This window comes from Myodes glareolus, chromosome 9, assembly GCF_982192425.1.
Source record: "Myodes glareolus chromosome 9, mMyoGla1.1, whole genome shotgun sequence".
NCBI classification, from domain to species: Eukaryota; Metazoa; Chordata; class Mammalia; order Rodentia; family Cricetidae; genus Myodes; species Myodes glareolus.
Genome location: NC_142034.1, coordinates 99,710,510 through 99,730,634, shown reverse-complemented (window position 1 = coordinate 99,730,634; position 20,125 = coordinate 99,710,510). Strand labels below are relative to the sequence as shown.

Sequence of the window (20,125 nt, the reverse complement as noted above, 5' to 3'; positions counted from 1 at the left end):
ATAATAAGGTAATATGATGAGTTAAGTCTTCTAAAATTACCCCATAGAACTCTCTTCAATAAACGACATCTTCTGTATCATGTTGTCTAACACAGTCAACAAAAGCCATCAGTGGTTCATGAGTTCAGGATATGCCAATAGTATCAATTATGCATGGAATTTTAATATTTAATTTGCAGTAACTTGATTTAAGTAGAATTATGGAGCTAATGGTCTTCTATATCACATATAAAGTCTTTCTAGAAAATTCTATTTTCCCTGCTAAACTATTCTAATTCTTTCCTAATAATGACTAGTACTGTTTATTAACACAGCTAACAACAATATGAAATAGTATTTCACATTTTTTGTAGACCAGCTGATACTAGAAGGCCATAGAGGATGGTTTCCTCTTCGAATTCATTCTATTTTTTCCAAATCCTTAAAGAAAAAAAAATGTTATCTGTTTTCTATCTATGACATGGTCTTCCTCACCCCTCATTCCCTCTCTCTCTGGGTCTCTGTCCCTGGAGTGTGTGTGTGTGTGTGTGTGCGCGCGCGCGCGCACATGCACGAGTGTGGCACAATATCTATCCGGTCTGTATAACAAGGTCTCTCTAGTTCAGGCTGTCTTCGAACTCACAGATTTTCTGCCTCGACCTCTCACTTGCTAAGATTACAGGATTGTACTATGACTCCCAGCTAACACTTTCTAAACCCTTCTCTGTTCCTGAGAGAGAACAGGCCTTGGGCACAGCAAATATCTCCATAATCCACAAGCAACAGGGAGAAACTGATAACATTACTTTGTTGTCAGTGGTTTGTTCAACTGAGAGATAATTAATATTCCATGGAACTAATACTTCTAAAGGGCACAGTTCAGAATTTATTTAAAAACATCCAAAAAATTAGTAACTGTCACTACTATTGGACAATGGAAAGTTTTTCACACCATCAACATCAAATGCTCACTCCTCCATGCTGCTCCCCGCAGGCCTTGACAACAACAGATAGGCTTTTAGTCACTACAACTTTGCTTATTCCGAACAATATAATCATTGTTGTAATTATTGTTATTACAATATGTTGTGATATTTTCAATGTTCATTCATGCTCTTCCACCCATTAATACTCCATTTTGTTTGTGCCTACAAGATATTCCACTGTAGGGCAGGTCACATAGCTCAGGCATTCACTAGTTTTTAGATTCCTTGGTTCTCATTGTTCGTCGTTATAAATAATGGTGCTATGAATACTTGTGCCCAAGATATTGTACACACACACACACAAGCATACACACACACACACACACACACACACTTGCAGTTCTCCTAGGATCCACATTTTGGATCCTACTGTAATTCTATGTCACTTTCTGAGGCACTCCTAAGCAATGTTCCAAAGCGGATATTTGCATTCTCATAGTCAGCGCCCACACACTGACCTCGCCCACCCTTCCGAACACTATTGGTATGACCAAATGCCTGTTCCCAAGAATGTGATTAGTATAATTGCCAAAGAGACTGCCATGTATGCCTGGAGATGAAAACAAGAAATGAGACGTCTCTGCACACGATTCCGTTAATAATAGTTGCAAAAAAATATAAATTTAAATAAAATGCCCCTTGAGTTTAATGAGGGTAGGAGAAACATTTGAATTGTAACATTTAGAAGACTATGTTCAAAGACATGGGTTCCATTTATTGAGTACTTTCATAAATATGTATCTTTAAGTAACACTGAAAATTGATGTGGTTTCTCCATTGATGCCTAAGCATTTAAGAGAGCTAGGACAAGTGTGTAGTCTTCAGAGCTCCTGTAGCAGGTTATTTTCTGGAAGTACACAGATAATTTAACTGCAAATTTAGCCAGGATGACTCTTCTAGCAAAATAATTACATCATTTTTCTTTATTTATAATTATAGCCCCACCTCACTCCTCTTAGGGTTAGGATACCACGGGATCTACAACAACAGGGCTCACCATCAGCAGGATAAGCAGCCAGAAGCAGCTGCTCAGTGGGAAGGGAGCTACATCTCTTCCACACCCTGAGCTGGCCTCACTGCCTTACAGAAGGAACCAACTACATATCCCCAGGACGGCCGTAGGGACCTGTCTTCTCAAAGTAGACCATACAACACTCAGTTCCCTCCCATCATCATCTGGCCTGGCTTGGCCTGGCCTGGGTAAACAAGGCCGGTTCTTTCTGGTCTTTTTGAGGACATGTTCAAAGATTTACCCAAACTAACTGCTTGGAGAGGCCTAAGAAGGGCTTCTGCCCAGGAGCCACAAACACACCAAGTGCCAGAAACACCACAGCTGTTTCTGCAGCAGAGATTCTTAAACACGCTGCTGCCGTAGGGTGGAGAATAACCAAGCCGTAGTTACAAACTTCTCTGCTGCAAGAACATCTGCTCACAAATCGATTTACAACTTCAGATGAGGCTGGTGTGATGGCTCACTGAGTAAATGAGCTTGCTGCCAACCTGATGACCCAGTTAAGTTTACAGGACCCACATGGTAGAGGGAGACAGAAGAGATCCATGCGTGTTGTCCTCTGACTTCTACACATAAACTGTGACACACAGATTCACACAGAATGTGTGCATGGTCTACAAATAAACTTAACAACTGATAGGAAGAGGAGTCGCCACATCTCAGGAGTCTAAACCCAGGAACCTCTACTTCCTTCCTAGCTGAGAAGATGGAAAATGTCACTCACAGGAGGCATGGGCTCTTTGCCTGGGACTGGAATCTCCTTGGCAACAGATCTGAAAAGACAGCTGCTGACAGCTGCAAACTCCATGCCCGGGCCTGGAGATCAAGTGATGGAATGTTGGTTTCCATGGCACTCCTAGGAACAGGTGACTCTCTGAAGCTCTGGACAAACACATTCCCCTCTCTGTAGAAAGTCGACTGCTCCCTGTGAACATGTAGTTAGGACCCAGAAGGGTAAAGAACCAGGCATCTCTAAGTCAAATTGGAATAAAAGGAAAAGGAAGTGTGAGCCCAAGGAAACTAGACCCCAGACTCTGTAGGGTATGAGTTCAAGGCCAGGTAGTTGTGACCATTCTCCCCATTAACACCTCTTTCTTCTCTTCTGTGTTACTTTTTTCCATGGCACTACTTGCTGTCTGTAATCATTCCATACATCCCGCAAAGCTCATAGTATTGTTTTCATCTCTTTAACCTTCCAGAACACAAAATTCCTATAAGAAAGGTAACAAGTGGGTCTGGGAAGTGACTCAGTCAGTAAAGTGTTTGACCACCTGAGTCTGACCCCTAGAACCTATGTAAAGAAAGGAAATTATTGCAGTGTCTGCTTGCAACTGTAGTGCTGGGGAGGAAGAGATAGGGGGACCCTTGGGTAACTCTAACCTGCCAGCAAAATCTGCTCAAGTTCCAGGCTATTTAAAGAGCTCTCTAAAGAAAACAACAGACCACAGTGAGGAATGATACTGAAGACCGTCCTCTGGTTTCCGCATGTGTGCTTATACACGTTACAAACCTGTACACACCTAAAATTGCAAGTGCATACACACACACACAGACACACACACACACACACACACACACACACACACACACGCCACAAAAATCACTTGACTTCTTGAGCACTGGGTTTCTGATCTGATGTCTACCACTGAACCTTTCGAGCAATGGATGCTTAGCTCATGTTTTAAGGACCACCAGAGAATTGGGCTAACTGGCTGCAGTGAGTAGCCTTCTCTACAACCACTTGACATGAGAAGTTTCCCTCAATTTTATGCAAATACGGTGACTTTCAATAAAGTTCAACCTATTTAAGATCAAAGCTAACATGGAGCCAGAACAGTTCTGAAACCCAGGTTCTGTCTAAATCTAACCCGCTAAGTTGTCTACCAATGTTACAGATATTACAAGTAAGAGATCCAACCCCAGGGCATCTTTTCTACTTCTGCTAAAACACAGTACGAGGCAAATCAACCAGCCCTGAGACAATACTGCCCTGTGATAGAAATTCTGGTCCTCACACACATGGCCCACCAGATGTTGCAAACAGCTTTGGCACCGCAAGATTTAATAAAAACACCCACGATGGATCCTGTGTGCTCCAGCAGGTTTTCTTGAAATCTTTGGATGGATTTTTGGGTCATTAACAGTTAAACACACATGGTTCACATACCACCAAAGCAACACACGTATCAAATTCAGCCACACCAAGTCCTTCGATCCCCAGTCCTCTGCCTCTCTTTCTGTAAGAGCAATAACTTGCTTCCCACTCTACATGCCATTGCCAAACCATTCAACCATCTCTCTCCAGCCAGTGAAGATCAAATATATGCCAGTGTGACATGTGCCTAGACCACAGAAAACATGGTGTGGGTGACTTCACCTGGAGGCTGTCATTTGTGCCCACTGATTCCCATTTGTGCCTTGTTTGAAGTCATTGTCAACCTTCATCTACCTCCCAGGGCCATCTTTTCAAAACTGGAAAAGCAGACCCTGACATTGTCCTATTTAAAACCTTCTGGGCTTCTTCACCCTTGGGTCTGCAGGCATAGCTCAGTTGATAAAGTGCTAGCCTTACAAATGCATGGACCCACAACTCACTTAAATAAAGAATTGTTCAACTCACAGATTGTCTAGTTATGGAGATGCATGCTTGAAACCCCAGAACTAGGAAGGTAGAGATGTGGATCCCTAGGGCTTTGGCAGCCAGACAGTCTAGGATCTTTGGTGAATTCTAGGCCAATGAGAGATCTTGTTTTCCCCCACCTCCACTCAAAAGGTAGGTGGTAGCTGAGGGACAGGACCTGGTGTTCTCCTCCAGCCTCTACATACACCTGAACAGACACATGCTCACACACAAAAAGAAAACAAAACATATGTTCTCTGTAACATTGTAGAATGAGGAACATGGCCTCTTTGGTGTCTCAATTTCACAACTTTATTTACTGTCCTTGTACCCCCAAGTCTACATTTCTTCTTCCACCTTAGGTCTACACAGGTTCTCTCTACTTGTTACTCTCTCTCCTGACTCCAGACTTAAGCCAGCTGACTCCTTCTTGTCATCGGGTCTAAGCTCAAATTTCTCCTTGAGTGATCTAAAATAACGCCCTCTGTCACTCCCGTGTAGCCTGTCTCTTTTCCCTCACGGCGCTTTCCAGAGGCTGAATCTCTGCTTACTGCTTTTTCATAAAAGAATCGAAGGTCTCACACCCTCATTCTAGGTCTTTCCTTCAATCTAGTGCCCAACACAAACTGAAGGTAGAATTTTACCTAATCAATAAACATACAAAAGCCAAGCCACCACACCCAGCTGAACCCTCAGAGGGCATGGCAGGCATCAATACCCACTTTAGATTGTGAGGGTGAGACACAGAGAGAAAGACGTTCACAGATCAGCTGCTGGGTGCAGTGAACAGTCTTTAGATTTGAGGCGCACATTCAGACAAGGGCTGCCTGGTGGATCGCATCCAATGCCCCTAGTGAGCTCAGTCTGTCACTTCACTTTTTCCGATCTATAATTTGAAAATATTATACTTTTAGGACTTAAAGGAATTAGGATGAAGATTTTGATTTTAAGAGAGAAAGTAAAGTCATTCAAATTGAAAATCAATCTCCTGCCTTTAGATGTACGTGCGCGTGGTTTGTAAGAGAAACCCTTGGTCAGCAGTGAGGAGGGACAGAAAGGCAGTGGAGGTCTCCAATCACCTCGGCCTCTGACCAGCAACCCGGTTGGCAGCCTGGTCTCTTGAGCAGGCTGGTTTTTAAAAGACTGAGCACATACTATCTAGAAGTCTGATGTGTCCTGGCCTCTCTCTGATGGCTACAGGGTGTCTCTGCTCAATGGCCCTATTTCCTAGAGGGTAGGAAGTCTTAGCCATTGTCCTGGCTGGCTGGAGCCAAAGGACAGTCTCTCTGCATGTGATTCTCTGATCCCTAGGGGCTTTGTGTGGTTACTTATCTTTCTGACCATTTCCCGTAAGAGCAAACCCTGCCATTTATTTATTTATTATTTATTATCTATTTACTTAAGAGGTCACCTACCCCACAGAGGCAAAGGACAAGAGAGGAGCCACCTGGAGACAGGGGATGTTTATTCTGTGAGCTACCACCCTAGTCACCACAGACCTAACAAGAGAGATATTCATAAAGAATAAAACCATCAATTTTAATTCTTTACTGTAGTCTGTCTTTTATTTTTGAGAGAGCCTCACTGTGTTTTCCGGATTAGGCTTGAATTTGTTATATGTTTCAATCTTTCCTGAATTACCAGCCCTGCAAACCAAGTGGCAAAGCATACACCAACAGATTAAAGAAGAGGCCTTGAATTAGACAGGGAGTGGGGCCGTGGGAGGAGTTGGAGGCAAAATAGGGGGGCGGGGCTAGAAACGATACAGATACAGAACTCTTACATGAAACTCTCAGAGAATTTAATTGAAGACATAGTTACGGAGCATTTTTTTAAAAGGAAAATCAAGTTGTTAGTAATATGTTTATCTGTACGGAGACGGCATGAGAAGGCAGTGAGCAGAAGTGAATGCGCAAGGAAAGATCAAGAGACATGGTGGTTTTTAGTGACTATGTCTGTATGCCCATGGGGTGTGTTTCTATGTTCTTTCTGTCTTGTGTATATGTTTTTATGTATTTCCTTGGGCTTTTGATGAAGACTCACCAAACTGATTTTACATATACATATATGCTTATATCTACACTAATATATCCCATATTAATTTTGTAGTAAGAAATGCAAACAACTTTGAAAATGATATTTTATTGAAAAGGACTTTATTGAAAAAGACTGTAAATTTAAACCAAATATTAATACAACTGACTTCTTGCTAAAATTGATGCCCAAACAACGCTTCCTCCTTCCAGGTAGAGCATGGTGGGACCAGTCTTACCCAGAATGGTTTCAGCGATGGCACAGGGTCAAGGGGTGGCTGCCTTCTACCCTCTTAGGCAATGCAAAGGAGAATTATTTGCAGGGATCTGCATCCTATTCCCGCTTCCTAGCATGGCTCAGCAGAGCTCCGTGTGAACTCCAAGTACTGAAAGGGCCAGAGACTGAGGAGCTCTGCGTCTTGTGGCCGTCAGGTCCTATTCTGAAACTGGGAATTTGTTGCTCTTGCTTTATAAAAAGACAGACAGAACCCATGGCCTGGACCAACATCCTACTCCTGAGTCCCACTCCTGTCCCTGGGGTTGCAGCTGTTTACCAAGACACCTAGGCTGGTGGTCACTGTGGCTGTGTTCTTGCACCGGAGTACTTCTCAGCTTTGCATTGGTGGATAAATATGAAGCAATATATTCTGCATATTTCCAGCCTTCCTAGGAAGTGTGGGCTCCCTGGAGTAGTGCTTTCTGGTGTGACAATGGAAATCTATGTCTAGACATTGTAACATGCTCCAGTAGTGTGTGTGTGTGTGTGTATGTGTGTGTGTGTGTGTGTGTGTGTGTGTGTGTGTGTGTGTGTGTGTGTGTATAAAATCAGCCCTGGATGAAAACTATTCCCACAGGCAGATGTCCATGGAATCCACTGAGGTCCCGGAGCCCTTTCTACCTCCTGTCTCAGCTGTGGTTTTATGTTACTTTTTCTTTTCAGTTCAGGAGTTCGTGTGTACTCATTTGTTTAAGCAATACATTTCAAAATACAGTAAAGCATCCACACCTCCAATCTTAATGCTAGCCAGACTTGAGTGGCTCTCTTTCTGAAAACACTCATAGTTGAGAAACACTTTGGGTTACTTTTCTTTGTTATGGTTTTTAGAATCATTGGGCTACTATATAACACAGACTGCTATTTATAACACATTATGCAGTCCAGAAGGAATTTGAATTCATGGCTTTGCAGCCCCAGTACCCTCACCCTGATACCAGATTGCTAGGATCATTGGCATGTGTCACCATGTCGGGCTGTCCACAGTCCATCTGTCCTCACTCAACCCATGGTAAAGTCTGGGTCTCGGCGCATCCTGCCTCAAGTCCTGAAGCTGATCACAGCATAAACGCTCAGTGAAGCAGGTGCTCCCAGGTCTTACGGGACCCTGAAAATATACCAGGCTGTGTCAGCAAAACAATAAAGATGGCAAAAGAATGCTCTACACTTTGCTGAAAGACAGAGGCTTGACTGCATGTATAACTGTACAGCCCCCACAAGGAGGTAGAAGGACCCACAAAATAGAGATCTCACCAAAGTTGCATATTGTCCTTCCCCAGGAGGCAGGAATATAGAGTGTCTCTTTGTGTGTGCATCTCGTGTTGTCATAGCCAGACAGTAAGGAAAATGAACACGTAATTAGTCCAGTCTCCACTGTGATTTAGACAGATAAGAATCTTCTATGTTCGAACTTACTCTCATGCTAGAGGCTTCTCATTGTCCCTAGATGGCTCCATCGTATGCAGCAAGTGGGCACCCTGGTCACTCACAGCAGATAAGGAATCAGGTTGAGATGCTGATGCACCTGGGGTGATGGACCATGCCCTCAGTGTCTGCTGGGTCCCACGCTGATCCCAGGCCCTCTAACAACCTACAGCAAGTCCCTTTACTAAGTCACAATGGGAAGCATCTGAACCAGGTATGAAAGAAAATTCTACTAGTAAGCACCCTGAGTCCATACCCAGACTTCTAGAAAATGCTACAAGCAAAGTAGAGAGCTGCTCAGAGGAGCGGGACGCCTGGCTTATTAATATCTAGACAGCAAATGGCTGCTTATCATCCACGTCACACGTTACCAAAACCGCCCAGAGAGCATGCACCTCCTTCTCACCCGAACAAACGCACAGCTGTTGAAGGGATGAAGACACACCAAGGCAGTAACAACGGAAGGCACGGTGTGCAGGCTGTCCGTGGTGCCTGGAGTAACTGACATGTTTGATAGATTATGTGTGTTTAGGGGAAAAACTCAAGGTGTATCTCCAGTAGAAGCAGACACTGATAACTGAAAAGACAGTCTTGTAAGCCAAGCTACAAGGGTCTTTTTCCCAGCAGCCCCCTCCTGGATCTGCATCAACAGTGTGTGTCCTGTTGTGATGGGTCCCCCAGGAACCTGACTACCCCCCGGGAACAAGTCCTCCTGACAGCCAGTTGCAAGACTCCGGGAAGAAACGTGATAAGATATGACAGCAGCAAAGGACTGTGTTAGCCTTCTGCTCAGAGTGCCTTCTACACAGCTATTCCTCTAAAGAGGGCGGGTAACACCTCCGCCACCGCCGCGCAGATTCACGGGTGCCCAGAGCAGAGGCCTGCGGAGCACAGTCTGCTACCACCTTATGCTTACTGGGAAATACAGTCAGTTCCCTTGACTGCCCCCTCTTTCCTTTGAAAAATATTTACATATTAATTGGTTTGATTTCTGAGACAAGGTCTTGCAGATAGCCCAGGCTGGCTTGGAACCTGTGATCTTCCTGCCTCCATCTCCTGAGTGCTGGGATTACAGGCACTACCACATGCCTGGCTTCCCTTTCCTCTTTAAAGTAAATCTTTACAGGAGGGTTCAAAGCAGAAGGAATATTTTAGAGAAAATTCCAAATGGAGTGAGTAGCAGTCATTTCAGTAACGGCAGAAATGAGAATAATGGTAATTTTATATTATATGTGAATTGTGCATTATGCTACCATTAAATATCATATTCTAATGTTTATATAAAATTATATAATGACTATATGAATAATGCTCCAGTGTGTATGTAACATTATACCATATGTATTTTGTATACTGATTACATATTACACAGTACATATGCATACAATGTGTAGATATAAATAGAACAATTATGGATAATTATTTCCACTCTTTTCTCAGACATACTCCACATGTTAGTATTATAAATATATTACCAACACTCGTTCTTTAGTGCTCAGGAACATCTGATGCTATCCCCATCTTATAGAGAAGGAGGTAGAAGCTAAGGCACCTTTCATGTACTCATTGTAGGTGTAGGAAACTGCAGAGCAGAGGAATTCTGGAACTTTCTAATGGAGGCAAAACTGACTTTTAAGTAGGCAACCCGGCTCTAGACTTGTGCTCTGGGACACACATAGCACTGGCGGCCACACAGAGAACACTGGCAATCCTCACCATCAGGCCGTGACTCAAGTGTCATGTTGATGGCTTTGTAGAGCACTTGCTGATAAACTTGGAAATATGTTTGAGTCTGGGTCAATTGCTATGCTGTTTACAGACTATAATTCCTTTAACTGCCAGCCAATTGGATAAAGACTGGCCAGCACAAGGAAGCAAACAGTTCAAGGTCAAGGTATGTGCACCCAAGGTCACATGGGTGCACCCTCTCAGTGGTGGAGACAGAAGAGGTTCAGCCCCCTATTCTGCACTGCCCTGCCTCCTGCTAGCCTGTTTTGCCAAACTGAAACATGGTGCCTAGATAAGATACTCCAGGTAAAACACCTCATACATGGCCTGGTACATAGTAATGCCTGAAATCAAGCAGCCACTGTTGATACAATTATGACTAAATGTGAAAAGCCCCGGGAGGCATTTTCCTCCAAGAAAATGACAGAAGTCTGAATTTATGGTGCCGTCTGCTCCAAGGGCAAATCCTTCACTCCTCTCTTAAACCTCAACAAAGCCGTTGCATTGTTGATCAACATGTTCCTGAGCCTAGCTTCCCATGAGAAAAGCAGTTACTGGGCCGGGATCCATGTAAACAACGCAGACAGCCAGGAGTTTGGTGCAGTGCCCACACTGGCAAGACACTTGTCTACACTCTGATTTCTAGAGGGGTAGGAGGCACCTTAATGCTGTAGTCCCCCAACCACACACACACACACACACACACACACACATACACAAACACACACACACACACAAGCTGCCCAGTACCACTCTGCACTCACCCATCCTCCCTGCCACCAGGCACTGACAGATGGGAGCTATTCTCATTATTTAACATTTATTAAGCGCCCACAGTGTGCCAGGAGTTTCACAGAACAGGGCTGTGGGTGGTCCCAAAGAGTCTGTCCCCAGAAGGCTGGAGCCACATGGAAGAGATGAGATGGGCCTCTCCTCTCCCCACTACAAAGGGCAGCCTCCACCCCTGCCACCCAGCACCAGTATGTTCTGCAGGAGAAAGTGGGAAAAGATGTGGTCTCATTGGTATCACTGTGACCTCTCCTGCATAATCATTGTCTAGAAGTTTCCGTCAACGCTTAGCAGTGGGAAGGGGCCATTCACAAGCAAGAGAGAATAAGGGTCTTCATAACATCTAAGAAGGTAGGGTTGGTGGGTTTCACAGCACACTGGTGAAACATCTCATATGTGGCCTGAATGTATGAAATCTAAGACCAGCTATCGGAATAATTATGATTCAATGTGAAATCCAACCACAGGAGGCCCTTCCTTTTATCAAGACAGGGTTTCTCTGTACTGCTTTGGAGCCAATCCTGGAACTAGCTCTTGTAGACCAGGCTGGCCTTGAACTCACAGAGATCCACCTGCCTCTGCCTCCTGAGTACTGGGATTAAAGGTGTGCGCCACCACTGCCCAGCCAGGAGACAGTTTCTTGAAAATAAAATAAAATAAAAACCAACCAAACCAACCAAACAAACAAACAAAAGGCAAACTGCCCATCGTCCCAGCAGAGGGATCAGGAATTAAAGGTCCTTCTGGCCTCAGGGAGCTTCTGTCCCACTTGGAATACACAAGACCCTGTCCCAATTCTACCACAGATGTCGGCTCCATGGCCATCCATTTGGCTCTTCTCCGCGGTGCGCTACGACTGAACCCCTATGGGGTCCAGCTACCCTGAAAGGAACCTCCTCAGAGAATGGCAACACAGAGATGCAGCTGTGCCCTTCACCCCACCTAGAACGTTTTCATCCACAAACAAGATAGTGCAGACTGTTGGGGGAAAAACAGACCAAGCAGGACAACAGTTCACTACCTTGCATAGTGTTCCCACCAGATTCTCACGGCCATCTGTAAGGGAGATGTGGCCTCCCCCCACTTTCAAAATGAGACGGGAGTGACAGTCACACAGAGCTCCACTGCTAACTAGAACAGACCGAGCCAAAAGTCCAGTCCTAGGCATGACACCTCGTCCTCTTAAAACTTCCATAACTGTCAAACAAAGCCTCCCGGAAGGGTCACTTCTGCACTCACAATCCTGACAGAGGCCTTGGGAAACTGTATCTTGGCAGCACTTCCATTTTACAGACAAGAAAGTAGAGACTTTAGAAGTCAAGTTTATATAGAATTATGCAAAGAGGGCCACCATATACTTAACTTTTGCCTCTACGAATGTTGCTTTCCTTTTATACAACTAAGTTGCCTCATTAACTGAAAAGAAACAGGTCTTAGCAGTGTATCACTGAGAGCAGGAAGGGAAGGTTTGGAGGAATTGTGAGCAGGGCACAAGGCTGGCCTCAGAGCTGGCCATGCCTCTGTCACACTCCTCTCCTCATCATCTCCCCATGTCAAAAATATTCAAACAGAAACCAGAAAAACCTATGTTTTCTGGAGTACCAGAATTGTTGTCCCTCAGAAAGAATGAAAAGCTTCCTGAGATTAATCATCAAACCTGACTTCATGTCCAGCTATGGTAAAGATGTCATGAATTAGTTGAAGCTAGGGACTAGGGACTTGAGGAACCTATAGCCAAGCTGTTGTATTGATTTCCAAATTAACTGCCCATAAGGAGGCTCTCCACATGACCCCTGAGGACAGATGCTCCACCCAATCATCTCAGTATCTTCAGAGCTTGAAAGAGATTCCAATGTGGAACCCATAATCAATAAATAAGCATCTATGAATGAGCTATATGGAGCCTCTGCCTTCAGCTTTTAAAAGCCCACCGTGCTCATTCTGAGAAGTGCCTGATGCTAAAGACATTGCAGCTCCCTGAAAAGGCCTGAGCGTGGAGTTCCATGTCTGCAGCTACTTTACAGGCTCAGCAGTTAATAAAGTAGACATACTGGCTCCTTGCACTCTGGGATGTACACGTGATAGGTCTATCTTTGGATGGGAGAGAAACACAAATAGGGGCAAGTATCCCCATCATAAATCAACCAGGCAAAGCACTTACCCAGAACAGGGAAGAGGTGCCTCATTGCCAAGGGCTCAATCGCTATACTCAGATTTATACCAACTTGAAAGCAAAATCCACAGGCCACAGGTCTTCCAACACTCCTTAGACCGCACGACATATAAAAGGCACACTTGCTGACATAGCATGCCTTTGAAATCATCAAACCGATAGATGGCTGCTGCAGAAACACATCCTCTTTATAGGACAGATATTAATCACAAAGATTGGCAGAGTTCCTTTAGTATTTTAATTTTTAAGTATATTTCTATGAACCAGGACATGGAACGCTACTAGAATCTCCAAGTGCTTTGGTAGGACGGAAGGTCTAGAATATTTCAGATTCTGCCACTAAGAGGTTTTTCTTTGTTTCCTGTACATAGAGATTTCCTTCTGTAGTTAGGAATAGAATCGGGGGTATGCTTGAGACTACCACAGATAAAGGCTGGAGAGGCAGCTTGGTTAATAAACAATCTGCTGTGTAAGTGTGAGAGCTCCGATTCAGATCTCTAACACCCACATGAAATCTGGCCAACACCAGAGCTGGAGCGGAGCTCTGGTAAAAGGGGGACCCTTGAAGCTTATTAGTTAGCAGCCTAGCTGAACCGAGTACTCCAGCTTCCGCCTCCAGGTCCAAAAACAAGGTAGAGACTGATCAAGTGAGATACCTGAACGTAATCTCTAGCCTACACAGTCACATGCCCCTGCATACACATACACAAGTGTATGTACACAAATACATCATGTCTGTCAGAGGATAGCATTTATACCTGGATATATTACTATATTAGACATCTATATCTTTGGGCAAATACTATATATTGATTTAAGCATGGCTAATATAAAGAGTAAGAGTTACATGTTCTGAGATTATTTTAGCTGGATTGCTAGGGTGGTGGATGTCCTAGGGTTTTCCTGACTATGATTTTCTGCCTAGATTATGAGGTTCTTAGTGTGAGAGAATGGGAGTGGCCACAGATACACTATCACCAGTCTAGGTGAGAAGACGCTGGGGAAAGAAACTATATCTGACCATTAACAGGGAAACTGGTGGGCCAAAACGATGGAACATGTGCCCCATGAGTGTGCGCTACTCAGTCTCCTGATCACAACACCACCTCTTCTCTATCCTATGTTGAGAGAAGGGTCATGTTCAAGTGTAAGAGCTCTCATTATTATTCTTGCTGATGCAGAGAATTTGGGCTTTGCCTATCCTGAATTCATTGGCTCACGGTTTCCTAGCAGGTCCTGCATTCCCAGTTCACTCAGGTCAGATGTGGATGAGTGCAGACTGTAGCAACAGTCAGGGATGCTAAACCTTGGAATTTCTGCTGGGACAGATGAGGAAGAAACACTCTAAAACTGGCACAGCTGGACATGTTGCCAATCAACTTTGTCACTGTGTGGCAATGACATGCCGTTGAATTCAATAGCCAACTTTGTCACCCTTAAGATGACCTTCCATTTGACCCCTGAAAACAGGTGTTGGACCCATTTACCTCAGTGTGTGCAGATTAGTGGAGATTGAGTAGATGCAACCAACCCCTGTGAACAGCAAAGAGGCTCTCTGTTTGTTATCTGATCCAACAAAACCAGAAACTATTCATTCAAACAAATAAAACTTAGATTTTTGTTCCTTACAGATAGAAGAGTACTCATTAAGTACACACACTGTCTCCTTCTCTCATTAGAATACAACATATGTGTATATATGTGTATGTGGGAGAGTGTGTACATAAGCTCCATTCTTTCCCATGTAATATAATCTATGCTCCTTATACTTCTGTGTTTCCTTACCACCTGCTCTTGGTTTCAGGCCTGCACATTACAGATAATCAGTAAATAAAATAGATTATGAACTATACCAAAGGCAGAAGAGAACACTGCCAGGTCTCTCTTCCGGGTTTGATGCACAAACTGAGAAAAACTGAGGCATGGTGAGGCTAACTGACAAGCCCAAGGCCACACACTTAGTATACGCCAAAGTTAATTTATCAATCTGGACCCCGCTTGACTCCAAATTCTCCTTGCCACCTTTCTTACTGTTTAATTTAGTTCACTGTTGACATGGCCTCATTGGCAGTACAAAAAAGTCACTCAGTGACTAAGATGGAGTGGTCACAAAGTAAATGACACCACCAGCATTTATATCAGGTGTCCGCTCTGATGTCTTTCCCAACCAACAGACTCCCTAAACAGGCAGATCACATCATGGGGCAGAAATACCACGGAGAAGAGAAAATGGCTACCCAACCATGAAATTAAAGGAGTCCTTTCTAAGGCCAATCAGAAATGCAAATGATGTGCAAGATCTCCACCTTTTCGTAGAGGGTAGGTAGGCTCTTCTCCAACCACAAGAAAAAAAAAACAACCTTTCTGTCATTTCCAGTAGTGCCACAGAAAGGATAGAGAATTCCTGTAGAACCCACTGCCAACACAAGGAGGCCGATGTCTCCTTCAGAATACACAGAGCCTAGGGTTTGTGTGCGCAGCAGAGAGACATGGCGCAGCAATTTTCTGTACCACGAACCTATGAGGAGTGTGTAGGTGTAGGAGGTCATCAGCATTAGAAGAAATTACTATCTCAGAGATAAATATGACAGTGAGTGAAAGGCACCTGGCCGCTGATCATTTGCCTTGAGGGTGTTATGGAACTCATTTCTCCATGGACAAACAGACTCGCTGTAAGGGAGACTTGTTTTTGAGGCTCCTCCCAGCTCCTTTGACCTCTGTCATTTCCTTTTGGAATCCAAACACCATCAGATTTCACAGAGCTAGTAAGATGGCAAAATTCCTGGAGGGGATCTCTCAGTGTAACAAATTCACTGGTGAGTGCCAACTAGTGTTTACCCAGCCCCAGTCCCGTGTCCTCCTTTGGAACTGCCCACTTTCCCTTTTCCTCTTTCCATCTCTCTCCAGAGAGTGTTTGCCTGGATTCACAGCTTACCTGCCCTGTTGCCTTTCTTTCAAACTCTATTAAATACTGTCCTGATACTTCTGAATCCAATTTTAAAATGTTTTAAATAAAACAAAGAACCCAAGAAAGAAAACCTTAGGTTCTATGATACTATATTTTCTTTAAAGACTGTATTTGTGCTTTTGTGTACTAACAGACAACTAATGTTGCGTGATATTGTGTGTTGGCACAGAATCATCCTATATGCTGATGCATTTCAGGCACTTTCATTCAAGTGTGTGATGTATTTTGATTAAATCCACTCACTCAACACTCCCCTTTCTTCTCCTCCTGTTAGTATTTCTTTTTTCCTAGTTTCATTACTATTTTCATGCCATATTCATGAGTACATGTATGTATATATGATTTTATGCATACATACATGCATACACACAACACATACACATATCATCTAGGACCCACATTTCTATCTTTCTGATTCCTTCATATTTTGTTTTCAACATCCAGTTCCATTCACTTTCCTGCAAATGACATCATTTCAGAAGCCATCATCTTCAAGTTCAGAAAGGGCCTCAAAAGAGTTACTCTGTATAAGTGGAAGGCCGCTTAGCCATACGTGCAGGCAGGTATGTACAACAGGGTTGCAGATCTAGACTTGTTCCACAAAGCCAGGAAACACTAAACTCAAACAGTGACCAGCCGCACAAATGAGTTATGAAGCCATGTTCTCATTTGACAACTTGGTGTTGTGTGAGCAAGGCCAGTGGCTTAAGCAAATCCTGCGGGCAGGGCCTGGACTCAAGAATGACAGTGACAATGGACTTGACTTCCTAGGACAGCAGTGGGGACTCAAGATGACATTGGGGAAGAAGGACTAGGAAGCGGCCCCAAGGAAGATACCTTTGTTCTTCATCCAAACCCACCAAGACTGGGTTCTATCCTGAGGGTGAGCCATAGTCTATGAAGTGCCATAGTAGTCTATGATGTGCACTTTGTGTTTTTTCTGCCTCTTTTTGGCTTTTTACTATCCAAGAAATAATTTAACCTGGCTTAGCATAAATCTCTACAACCGATCCATTGTTATCCATGTACTTAGATGAAGAAAACAGAACAACAACAGCCAAACAACCCTATTTGTCGTATTTTTCTGTATGCTCAGGAAGGTTAGACATAAAATAATGGGTTCATGGAATACGATATGGTAGACACTGGCTTTACTGAGGAGTGAAGACGGGGTCGGTGTTAACTCTGGGACTGATATTAAATAAGAGGTCATAGGAGTGACCTTACTAGAACGGCGAGGACACCCTGTATACCCTGTCTGCAGCGTGAGTCAGGCACTCTCTTAAAACCTGAATATAAAAATTACTTTTCCTTTAATAAAATTCCTGAACAAAAATTGGGCCATGCTGGTCTGAATTTCAAGAGTCACAGAGAACAATACAAAAAAGTATATCTTTGGCCATGGAGTTTGGAAAAACTGTATCTCAGACAGCCAACCAGTGGCCCTTCACATAGCCATTGATGCCATTCCCAAATCTCCAAACACAAGGTGATCCTAGCAAGGATGGATATATATCCTTACCATTTTGTCATCAGTAAGTTGCTAAAGAAACTTCAGTTTCCTGTGGAAGGGACTTTATTCTTGACTTGGGGTGAAATCCTTCAAGGCCAAGTGCCAAGGGAACTGGCACAAGAAGCAGAAGCTAAAAGGTGAGTGGGTGCTAGAATTTTCTACTTCTTTGTATACACCTCATCTTTCTCTGGGAAACATAATTGCAATGGGAGAGATTTTAGTTTCTTTGAGCTAAATGGTGCTGCCAGCACAAACCAACAGCAGGCTAGGACCTTTGTGTACACAGACTTCCAGTGCTTTCTGTGAGCAAGATTGTAGAAGGATAAAGCGGGTTCCAGCAGCTCATCAGAGGCTCCTCACTAAACCATCAGAATGACTGCTAGGTCACGAGTTCAGAAGTTTCATTTAGGGAAACAAATGAGAATAGACCAGGTCAACATTTGCAAGTAAAATAACTTGTTCTCTCCCAAACTAACCAGTTATGTTTCTGGAACATTCTGCCAAAGAGGAAGAAATAGGGTCTTCCGAACTTCGCAGTTGGCTCTGGCATCTTCTCATCTATCACTGGGGTAATACGTTCAGAGTGGCATTTTGTAATGACAGAAACATCCCAGCAAATCGATAGTTATTTAATTCCCAACAAGCTCTCGAGTCCATTAAACCTGATTACATTCACCCATTTCTGTGGGTGCCGTTATTCTCCTGCGCCAGCACTTAATCTATAACAGGAACTTATGAGAACTTTCAAAAGCAATTTTAGCATCAATCAGCACCGAGCGAAATGAGCGATTTGCTTGTAATTATTTATTGGATGGGGGAGCAGAGAGGCAGACACAACTCCAGCCTTTGACCTTCACCCCGAATTTCCAACAGAAGCAAAACGGACTTTACGCTGCTTTCCCATCAAGTCCCAGGTTTCATATTTCATCCAGCCACAGATGAAAAGTTCCTTTCTCATTGTTAGGGCCATTCTCCACCTGACCTATTTACCCACGACACAGAAGCCTAGCGACGTACCACACATGCAGGGTAATTGGCAGTTCTGGAGCTATCTGGACTGACTGCCATCGAATAGATCCCACCACTCAGATTCTGACAGTTAGCAAAGGGTAACAGTCACATTCTCAGAAAGAGAAGAGTGTCTGTTCAGACTACCCCTCAGAAATTGTAATTAAGGAATTATAGTTTTGTAGAACTCTTGAACATGGAGCACTGGGGGTGGGGCCACAAGAGGAAAGCTGGCATGTTGTACTGAATATATTTAATTTTCCTTTCCCAGAGAAAGGAGATTTAGAATTTATTACCAAGGACTGGTTATTCTCAAAAAACAGCAACAAATAGCCACTTACTTTCTACAATGACCCACTTCTACCACGAGTGGGTTGGCTTTCCAGAGAATTGCAGGCATACACCCAGAAGCAATGGTTTTGAATTACAGCTCAGGGGTACAATAAGGCAAAAAAATAGGTCCTTATTTTTTGCTAGCATGTGAATCACTCTGTACATAGAATAAAAGCCTTAGAAGTCAAAACAATGGGCCTCTCACCTTCTCTCTTGCTACCGAGAAGACAAACAGTTGATATGCGATTTCCAGAATAGCCTCTGAATGTCCTAAAGAAAGCATTGACAGTGTTCCCTCTTGCTCACGGGTCACTTCTCAGGTTTGGAAGGGGCTGGTGGGCTTCTCTGCAAACACTCAACCAATGTGGGGTATCCTCAGCATACTCCGTATTTCCTGTCCTTCTGTCTCCCAGGCTAAAGCCTTTAAGCAAGCCATCTCATGATAAGTTACTGTGTCTCATGATCTGTTCTGGGAGACAGAGTCCCTCTGAAAGCTGGAGAAGAGAGCAAATCTTTTGCCCCCTGGTCAACCTCCCGAAGCAGAGGCATGAATGTTAAACAGCACCCAGATCAATACAAGCAAATACAGCTCAACTACACCATTTATTCATCCATGAGAGATGTCAATAGCCAGATTAAGGTGATCCATCTTTTTGATTTCCTACTGTCTTCCCTCTGACTACACGAGGGCTTTCCCCCCCTTCCTGTATTAAAAGTGTTTGCTTTCTCAACCATAAAAATTCCAATTATTACTCGGAGCATTCTGGAGTTAAGTTGCTTGCTGGCAAAGGCCATGAATTACCTGCATCAGTCCTGGGAAGTAGGGGGCAGCAGGCACAATCATGGGCACGCCATAAGAATGCAGAAGGACTCCTTGCGACGCCAACATGCTTTAAGTGGAGGCTTTATTCCCTCCAAGGCTGAACACATCAATAGAGAGTTAGAGGGGGAAAAAATCTATAGACCCAACTTCTTCTCAACTACAAAGACGAGAACCAAATCGCTTCTGTCAGGAGCCAAGTGCTCATCCACAGGCGGCAGCGAGGGGAAAGGAAGGAAAACCTGCATCAGCAACTCTTCATGTGAAAGTTTTCTTCCCAGACAAGGAAGGGACGCGGCAGCTGCAGGGTCGGAGCTACCAAAATGGAAGGAGCTATTTTGGGAACAGCTCGCCCAACATGACTAACCAAATACTCTCCATTAATTTAGTTCTCAGACAGAGGGAGATGGAGTGACGGGGAATCGGGTGAGGATAGAGGCATTTGTCCCGAGGAACTGGGCCAA

The 20,125-nt window shown here is 43.9% G+C and overlaps 1 protein-coding gene across 32 annotated transcripts in view; it reads right to left on the bottom strand.

Moving 5' to 3' along the window:
- Positions 1-20,125, bottom strand: part of Rbfox1 (RNA binding fox-1 homolog 1) — a 1,977,377-nt gene that overhangs the window by 308,231 nt on the left and 1,649,021 nt on the right. The window contains exon 1 of one of the 32 annotated variants that reach the window (XM_085694613.2): positions 19,644-19,934. The exons of 27 other annotated variants lie outside the window; for them this stretch is intronic. In XM_085694613.2, the coding sequence (XP_085550739.2) occupies positions 19,644-19,730 (87 nt within the window). In that variant the 5' untranslated portion in view covers positions 19,731-19,934. Of the gene's footprint in view, positions 1-19,643; positions 19,935-20,125 lie in introns of those variants that run through there. 4 more of the 32 variants (XM_048433142.3, XM_085694617.2, XM_048433152.3 and 1 more) reach the window with 4 other exon arrangements.